Here is a 9708-nt window from a genome sequence, read left to right as displayed (position 1 = left end):
CGGCTAATTTGGCCATCGGAGGGCGAAAATTAGTCGGCACCATGGAGACGAGGACGCTAGCAACGGAGCAGGTAAGTATAAAACTTTTTATAACTTCTGCATGGCTCATAATTAATGCACAATGTACATTACAAAGTGCATTATTATGGCCATGCAGAAGTGTACAGACCCACTTGCTGCCTCGGGACAACCCCTTTAAGTCACTGTTGTCCAGTCACGTGGTGTTCATCATGTCTTGGTTTCCCAGGGAAAGCGATAGTCGCGCTGACCTTTAGTGCTCTATGAGGGATCGCTCATGGACAGAAAAGCAGCGAGCACCGGCTGTACAGGTATGACCGTACCGGAGGCATATTTCTGTTTTCAGACGCACTTAAGCAGCGCTGATTAGAGCCACCTGATTGGCTCTTCGGCACCACGTGAGTACACAGCGTGCACGCGGATTGCCTTCAGCAGCCGTGCACTACACACTACAGTGAAGCAGACGTGCACTACACACTACACTTAAGCAGCACGGGGTTAGGTTTAGGTTTAGGGTTGGGGTTAGGTAACCCTAAACCTAACCCCGTGCTGCTTAAGTGTAGTGTGTAGTGTACGTCTGCTTCATTGTAGTGTGTAGTGCACACGGCTGCTGAAGGCAATCCGCGTGCACGCTGTGTACTCACGTGGTGCCGAAGAGCCAATCAGGTGGCTCTAATCAGCAGCGCTGCTTAAGTGCGGCTGAAAACAGAAATATGCGTACCGGGAGACGTGTAATGTAGTCATACAGCGCACATGTATGTAGACGCTGTGGAGGACACTCCTGCAGCATGAGCTTTCCTTGTCAGTCTGCCATGTTCCTCAGAATGTCATCCAGCGCGTTATACGGGATTGCCTGTCAGGTGACGCTCTTAGCCACCAATCACAGAGCAGCTTTCACTTTTCAAGAGCTAAATATGTAATGCAAGCTGCGCTGTGATTGGTTGCTAGGGGAAACCAAGGTTTCTCTTTAACCCTTTAGAGACGGCCAATATACTTTTTTACTGACTTCACTAATGGGCTTTTAACCTGCACATACATATTATGGCAGTGGTGCAGCTGACTACTGACAGCCAGGCTGCTGCCCTAAGGGCTCCTTCATGGAGGTATCGGTAAAATATGCAGAGAATAGAACCCATTAAAGGGGTTGTCCCGCGAAAGCAAGTGGGGGTATACACTTCTGTATGGCCATATTAATGCACTTTGTAATGTACATCATGCATTAATTATGAGCCACACAGAAGTTATTCACTTACCTGTTCCGTTGCTAGCGTCCTCGTCTCCATGGTGCCGTCTAATTTCAGCGTCTAATCGCCCGATTAGACGCGCTTGCGCAGTCCGGTCTTGTCCCTGGTGAATGGGGCCGCTCGTGCCAGAGAGCTGGTCCTCGTAGCTCCACCCCGTCACGTGTGCCGATTCCAGCCAATCAGGAGGCTGGAATCGGCAATGGACCGCACAGAGCCCACGGTGCACCATGGGAGAAGACCCGCGGTGCATCGTGGGTGAAGATCCCGGCAGCCATCTTGCTAAGAAATCGCCGCAGAGCGGGGGTTCGGGTAAGTACTAAACGTTTGGTTTTTTTTAACCCATCCCTTGTGTTTGTCTCGCGCCGAACGGGGGGCCTATTGAAAAAAAAACAAAACCGTTTCGGCGCGGGACAACCCCTTTAATTTCAGTGAGTTTGTTTAGATCTCCATATTTACTGTGTATTTAAGTCATAGAAAATATTTTTTTAAAAAGTGAGATGCTCTACTTTTCTGTACATTTGTGCACTAAAAATCCTCATAGAAGTCTATGGGGTTTGCAACTACATAAGGAGATGTGTAATTCCACGGCAGAAGGCCAGTTTAGTCTAATGAGATCCACGTGTTCCATTTCAAGCAGTGCGTCCAATGAACATACCCAGCTGGCGGGAAAAGTACAGTAAAATACGCCGATATGCTCCCCAAAAAGTTTTGTTCAGTGTAGAAAAAAATTGCGCTGAGGCGCACGCACATGCGTATACACTCGTGTGAAGGAGCCCTTCACAGATAAAGGAGAGGGGCCTCCTGTCACCCATCGGCAGCCCGCACTGTGATTGCAAGGTAACAATAGTTTCCCATAGCAGCCGGTTGCCTGACAAAAGCCTCCATGTCCACCATGTAGCTCAGCCTATTAGGTAGGTCCCGCCTCCAGCAGAGTCTAAGGCCTCCTGTCAAAATTGAATTGTGTAATCCGCACGGATGATCCGCAGTTCTATATGCCCATAGACATTCATTGGGCATCCGCAGGTAATTAAATACCTGCAGATGTCAGTTTTTCCCGGCATGCGGATCGCACGTGCAGGAAAACACCCTCAGCATGCTCCATTTTCTGCGGTTCCCCGAACGGACGGCGGACCCATGGGAAAGTAGGAGATTTTTATTTATTTAAAGTTGAAAAATCCCTGCCCCCAGAAAGCACTGCCCCTGATCGGCTGAGCTCTGTAACCAATCAGGGGCAGCACCCAGCCATCATTGATTGGTCACAGCGCTCATCCAATCACAGGCAGCCCTTAGCAATGAATGGCTGAGAGCTGCCTGTGATTGACTGAGCGCTTTGACCAATCACAGGCAGCGCTAACCTGTCAATCAATGATGGCTGGGTGCCGCCACTGATTGGTTACAGCACTCAGCCGATCAGGGGCAGTGCTTTCTGGTGGCGGGGATTTTTTAATCCCGGGCCTACAGAAGACGTCTGCTGGGGCCGGACGGCTCTTCTAGGTGAGTTAAATTTTTTTCTCACTTCTCTTTACAGCTAGAGAGGATTTTAAGGGAAGGGCTTATATTTCAAGCCCTTCCCCGAAAATAATCGCTGCGTTGCTTGCCTGCAACCCATAGCTTTCAATGGGGCTGCAGAAGCACTAGCCCCATTGAAAGCAATGGATCGCATCGCGGGCCTCTGTCACAGCTATGGCAGAGGATTCCTTCATATTCACAGTCCCCGCAGGGATGAAGGAATCTCCTGCCATAGCTGTCACAGCTGTGTCAGGGGAGCGCGATGTACTGCCTATGTTTTCAATGGGGCTTGCGCCGGCCCTATTGAAGCCAACAGGCGATAGTGCTGCTTTTTCTTAGCGCTGCGAGTGTGCAGTGAAGGCTTCGCAAAAGAGAATGAAACCATTAAAAAATCATTGGTTTCATTTTTATGCGTTTTCACTCACTCTCACAACACAAAATAGCCTATCGCCAGTGTGAAGCCGGCCTGAAAGAGATATCCGGGCGTCATCTTAGGCCATGTGAACCGCTGGAAAATGCTGATGCGGATTGCAGTAGGGTTGCCGTGGATCTGTGCGTGGGTTAGACTTGTTTAATGGGGAAAACAGGAAAACCTGACACAGATTCTCAGCACATTAAGCAGTGACATCAGTTCTTTTTTTTTTTTTTCCCCACGACATGGATTTCAGATTTATGCCAATAAAACAAAAACCTTTCAAATAAATGGGACACTTGATGAGGATTCGATGCAAATTCCAGGTGAACACGGCTTCAAATAGTTTCTTTTGCCTTTTTTATGAAGAGTAGAATTGGATTTGTTCTTTCTCTTGTAGACTTGCAGATATGAGGTCTAGGAGCACAATTCAAACTCTAATGGATATGGTCCCGGGGAAGCGGAGATTCGGCATGTACCGCTTCTTGCCTTTCTTCTTTGTCCTCGGAGGAGCCATGGAATGGTTTATGATCAATGTTCGAATTGGCAAGGAAACATTTTGTAAGTACTGCAGTCTTCCTGCTTCCTCAAAACATCTTGTGTTACATACAGATATCCTGTCGCCTTACTCTAGTAGATTCTCTAGTTTTTGGGCGCTGTGTGTGTATATAATATATATTTTTATATATATCCCATGAAAGGCATTTTTTCACTTGGCTTTAATTGCATTTCCCTTACGCCCATGACCGCACCAGTGAAAGACCACCTCCCATCCAGACAGGAAACGGGAACCTCCCAGATCTCTTTAAAGGCGGGAACACCCTTCACCTCACCAGTTTCTGTTTCCTGTCCTTGGGACATGTTGGAAAATGCTGAGCTAGCTGTTTGGCTGCCTCTACTCTGTCAAGGCTTTCTTCATGATGGGCCGCAGGGCCTTACTCCCAAACTCGATGGCATGAGAGGTTACCTGAGTCATTCCATGTCAAGTGGTCTAATGCTCCCCACCTTCATATCTGAGATTTTGTTCAAAATCTGTGTATTGCGTGCCCATGGTATCAAAAGAAATTTCCCAAAGTTTTATGTTCCTACAGCTAATGTTTCCTGAGTTTGATCCCTCTGTTAGGGGGTGTCTGCAAGTACACTCACAACAATGAATAAAATGGTATTTTTTTTAGATTCGGAACTTCCACTTGGTTGGTTGGGGTTCAACATCAGGAAAGAGTACCAATACTTCAAGGCTACAAGACAGCGTTTGAGTTTCACTAGTACTCTATTGGGGGATTCTCCAATCCAATGAACTGTTGGCCATCAGTAGTGTAGTACTTCAGGCTATAAACCTCCCTAATTAGTAATCTAGTATAACCTCTCTTGGGTGTGTAAGGGAAATAACAAGATTACTTACACATAATTAGTTTTCCATGGGCCCACGACAGCAACGCTAATTTTCCCCCTTCTGCTAGATTAAAAAAAAAAAAGATAAAATAGTAAAAGGAAGACAATGGAATGTTATAAAAAGGGACTGAGGAGGTGAAGGGTTTTCCCGCCTTTAAAGAGATCTAGGAGCTTCCTGTGTCATGTCCGTATGGGAGGCGGTCTCTCATGGGTGTTTTTTTTTCTCAACCATTTGTCTTTTGTAGCTGGTATACATTGTAGACTTCTCAGTCTTATTCATTGTTGAGGCCCTCAGACGAGCTCTCTGGCAGCCTGGTCTCCAGCCCTCCTCCTCGTCCCCTAGCCTATTCTAAGCTCAAATCTTAAAAAAATAAAGAAATAAATATATATTACACTACACACATATACAGTGAATGTAAAAAGTCACCCCCCCCCCTGAAATGCTGTGTGGAAGGGGTGTCTGTTGTAGTTTGTTTGTAATTAAATTGTCAAATCTTTTCCTCCTTTTTGAATATGTATATTATAAAATGTAGAGTTTGATCTCAGATTAGGCTCGGAAGAGAACAGGGAGGAGGCAGGAGACCAATTAGAAATGATGCTTTTTATCACAGAATAAGATGCAATTCATTAAGAAAAATAAATAAATTGATGCAAAGGGAATCTGTTATTACTGAATGTGGTACAAGGACTTATAAGCTATTTCTCTGTTATCAGCCCAAAGGCTGAAGCATATTATATATTGTTATGTATCTACCAAATAAAATGTAGCTAAGATACACTGTGTAACCAGATACCAGGAGCCTGAACTGGAATACACCCCTGCTTGCTCTACCTCTCCCTACCCTGCTGTAATAAGTCTCCCATATAGTTAGCTGAGAACGCAGTGTAAGTGGAAACTGGGAGATTGCAGCTACAATCCCCCATGGGCCCCCTATCTCTCTTTCTAGCTTCCTGTATCTCCCTCCCACCTTTTCTGTATGTAACTCACATAAGTGAAAGTAAATATACTTTTCCTGGTTTCTTTATGTGATGAAAAGATAAGATGAACCAATAAGTGTCAGGGAACTGGGGTCCGGGTAACTGGAAGTCCCTGAAACTACCCGCAACTCCTGTCCCTACCTACTTGTCCCCCTAGGCTAGGCCCTAGGGTGACAACTGGGCAACAGTCCCTAAACTCGCTAGGGATGCAGGGCAGGAGTCAGACTCACAGACAAATACAGGTAAACACACAAACAGAAAGGCAGGTCAGGCAATCCGGGTTAGCAACAGGAGAGAATGAGGTACAAGGGGTCAGGCGATGGCAAAGTCAGGTCCGAAGCCAGAGAGTCAAGGCAGGAAATCCAATACAGGTAACGCGGGTGTAGCTGGAGACCAAACATACACTGGCAAGGTCCAGAGGAAACTGAGTGGCTTAAAAAATGCTGTCAGAACTCCTGCCCCAGCAGCTGATAGGGGCAGGGAGCCTGACAGCAGCAGGACCCAATCCCAGGACGCCGGGAGTGAACAGCGCCTGTCACCTGCTCAAGACAGGCAGCGACAGAAGGAACACGCCTGGGCGTCATGGCAATGGGGATGCGGGGCAGTAACCTGCCGCAGCCCCAGTAAAACGGCTAACTAGGCGCACGGGAGCGTGCGAACTGGTGCATCGGACCGCGGCAACCAGGGAAGGTCTCCAAGATCGGGACTCCTCTGCGCCGCAGCCTGGGTAATAGGACTGGTAGTGCGGGCACAGAGACCCTCAGAGCCGCCAGACCTGACAATAAATGTTCGCTTTTTAATAAGTAAAGCTCTGTCCATGATGTAATAGGGACCCAGAGATTTGGATTCAATATACAAACATCCCTCTGAGCCTGTCAACCTTATAATAAACATTTGTTCACTTCCTATATGCACTGGGTTTACATCAGAAGTCGGATCGTACATGACTACCACAGATGGATGGAAAGCTGTTAATGAGCGGGAAAGCCACAGCTCATGAATATCAAGAACTACACAGAATACGCTCATCGTTCATTGAGCAGCGCTGTGCAGATACAAAATTTGAACAGGCAGATTACTTAGTGCGTCGCTCAATGCACTTCCAGCTGACACCGAAGGAGGTAAGTATAACACATCCCCGGACTCGGGGTCACTCAGTGGGTCACATACTATCAGCCCATAAGTCTCTTTAACCACTGACCGCTACAGGACGTTAGTTTACATCCTGGCTGTGGAGTAGTTAACTCAACAGTAAACTTGCCAGTAATCACAGAGGGCCGATGGCTTGCCATGGCAACTAGATGCCACGCACTGGTGTCCAGGCCTGCCACTGTTTGTGATCAGAAGTACTGCAATGCATTATTATAGTGATCAGGGACATAAACCAAATATGTGAGTTTTTAAATATTTCTAATCATTGTATCCGTAACTACCTGTACATTACTTGAACACTATTTATCCTGCACGTCAAATGTAAGGTAAAAAAAACTTTAAAAACTGAGGCAAAATGCTTGTTTTGTTCATTTTGCCTTACAATAAAAAACCACAATAAAAGTGAACAAAAAAGACCTATGTACTATCAAACAGTACCAATAAAAACTACAGCTCGACACGAAAAAACAAGCCCTCACAGAGCTCCATCCAGGGAAAAATAAAGTTATGGGAATCAGAATGAACGATGTAAAAAAAAAAAATTCCAAAAATTGGTTTTTATTGTGTAAAAGGGGAGAAACCTAATAATAAATTTAATACCAAAAATAAATTTGGTATCCTCCTAATCGTATCAGGCTACAGAGAAATATATATTGTTTATGCTGCATGATTAACACTTACATCAATTCTACACCTTTTTTTTTTTCTCTGTCCCCCAATAAAAATGTATAAAAGTTTTACAATGCATTTTATTTAACCAAAAAGGGTACCAATGGCTCTTGAAAAGTGTAAATCGTTGCATCCTTCTGGCCAAGAAGGGCCGGGTCCTTAAGGAGTTAAATGTTTCTGATCTTCCTTTCAGATGATGTGTACAGAAGACGCCAGTCGGAGAGAATGTGTGAACAAAGAGCTTTCCTGCAGCAAATTGCCAACTCAAATACCTCACAGAGTAAAAACCATGACTGAAAATAAATATGTATTTCTCATAAAATGGCTTTGGCATTGTCAGTTATTTGTCCCCAATTTGATGACCAATGTCACATGAGTGTAATATTCGCACATTTCTGGGATTTCTGGCCTTAAGGCCTCCTGCACATGGGCGGGTCGCACCCCGCATGCGGGATTCCCGCAGCGTAGTTCAACCCGGTGCCCGGCAGGCATACCTCTCCAACATTATTCTCCTCTGCTGCGAATGTGCCAGCCGGAACTGCAGCGCCCATGCGCAGTATAGAGGACGCCGTGTCATTACGCGACCACAGAACGGACGGCTTCCATTGACTTTAATCGAAGCCTGCCGTTCGTAGCCCGCACAAAATCGCAGCATGCTGCAATTTCTTCCCCACGAGCAGAAAATGACAATTGCATATTCTCATAGCATGCTATGGGCTGGATTTGCTGCAGAATCCAGCTCCAGATTTCGCAATGCAACTCCGTCCGTGTGCAGGAGGCCTAATGGAGACATTCAGAGGTTTCCAGTGAAAAACTGGGGCAGAAACCAATAAAAGTTGGTTTATATACTCAGTGGGGATTGGAGTTTAAATTTTTTTTTTTTGAAGGATAAAATAGTACCGAAAGTGGCCACCCGGGGAATAATTAATGGCTAAGTACTAGCCATTCTTGTTAGGGACTGGAATATGTTTACTATATGAGGGCTCAGTCATTTGTTATGTTGGAAAAACCTATATACAGGATTTTATGTGTGATATGTGGTCCTCTAGATACGGATCAGTGTGGTCCTTGGATGTGGTCGGTATGGTGAGCGCTATTTGGACATGGTTCTGCAGATCGGGTACGGTGGGCGCTCCTTGGACGTTGTCCTACAAATGGGGTACGGTGTATGCTCCTTGGACGTGTTTAATAATTTGTTAGCCCTTCACGGTTTAACCAGTGAGGTACCCTCCGGTGATGTTAGAGTCCTAGTCCTGCAGTCCTCTGTACCAATCTGAATAGCAGACTGACACAATCCTTTCACCAGCTGCATTATATATGCCATGGCGATCACATGCAGCGCCACATATTCCCCTGGTGGCAACATTTGGCTGCCAGTCTGCACCGCTATTTCTAACAGTAAAAATGGAAATCTAACAGATTGGAAACAAACTAACAGCATTCTGTTTTTTTGAAAACCCATTGAAATCAATGGGGAAAAATATGGAAACGTTTAATTCCATTTTTCTGAGCCAGACACGAAACAAACAGATGGAATTTTGACAGAAAGCCCTAAAGCAGGCGTGAAAGCAGCCTTAGCTGAGCAAGGGATCTCTTAGGCTGTGTTCACACGGGGCAGATTTGCGGTGGAATTTCCGTGCAGACTCTCCTCATGGAAATTCCACGACATTTACAGTCTCAGCATTATAATCCGCACAAGACCCGTGTGGAAAATGACATGCTGTGGAATTGAATTCTGCACCACAATTTTATCGCAGTTTCCACTGCGGAATTCACCTCTTCTCAATAAGGGGGAGAATTCCGCCAGAAATACGCGATAAAACCCACTTAAAATTTTGCACCAAATGGACATTCCGCAGCAACTTCACCCTGTGTGAACGAAGCCTTAGTTTGCCAATAGCTATTCCTTCTGCCTCCCCCATACACAGGCTTGGCTGATTATACTCGCTTTCTCTTGTTGTAGATTAGAGTACCCATCTGGTGGCCTATGGTCCTTGAGAACAAAAGATCTGGCATATTGAAACTCCTAATGCCTAAAGGTACCCAGAGTCGTGCCACGGGCTGCGGCTTTACCCAGGAGCATAGTCATTCAATGTATGGAGGCGAGCGAATCAGAGGTCATTCTGATCGCCCGTCTACATTCACAGTACACAGGAGTCATTCTAGATTTGAGTGCTTCCTGTTTACACGGCCCGATTATCACTTGGCTTTTAGTTCTGCTAAAAACTAAGCAACTCCGACCGGTGAGCAATTCCCCGCTGAGTACCCCGTCAGTGGCCGCTTGTACACGGGACGATTATCGCTTGAATTTGCTGTTTCCAGTGACAATTGGGG

At 45.9% G+C, this 9708-nt stretch overlaps 1 protein-coding gene across 2 annotated transcripts; it reads left to right on the top strand.

Moving 5' to 3' along the window:
• The first annotated feature begins 201 nt into the window (after positions 1-201).
• LOC136621091 (ubiquinol-cytochrome c reductase complex assembly factor 5-like) lies at positions 202-7696 on the top strand. 2 transcript variants are annotated; one of them, XM_066596320.1, is made up of 3 exons: positions 202-329; positions 3584-3744; positions 7568-7696. In XM_066596320.1, exons 2-3 carry the CDS (start codon positions 3594-3596, stop codon positions 7669-7671), a joined length of 255 nt encoding a protein of 84 aa, XP_066452417.1. In that variant the 5' UTR covers positions 202-329; positions 3584-3593; the 3' UTR covers positions 7672-7696. The 2 variants fall into 2 exon arrangements, with proteins under 2 accessions (XP_066452417.1, XP_066452418.1); XM_066596321.1 differs by lacking the exon at positions 202-329 and adding an exon at positions 667-773.
• Positions 7697-9708: the final 2012 nt, after the last annotated feature.

This window comes from Eleutherodactylus coqui, chromosome 3 (assembly GCF_035609145.1).
Source record: "Eleutherodactylus coqui strain aEleCoq1 chromosome 3, aEleCoq1.hap1, whole genome shotgun sequence".
In the NCBI taxonomy this organism is placed as follows: domain Eukaryota; kingdom Metazoa; phylum Chordata; class Amphibia; order Anura; family Eleutherodactylidae; genus Eleutherodactylus; species Eleutherodactylus coqui.
The sequence above is the reverse complement of the archived record's forward strand: the minus strand, read 5'-3'. Positions and strand labels throughout refer to the sequence as shown.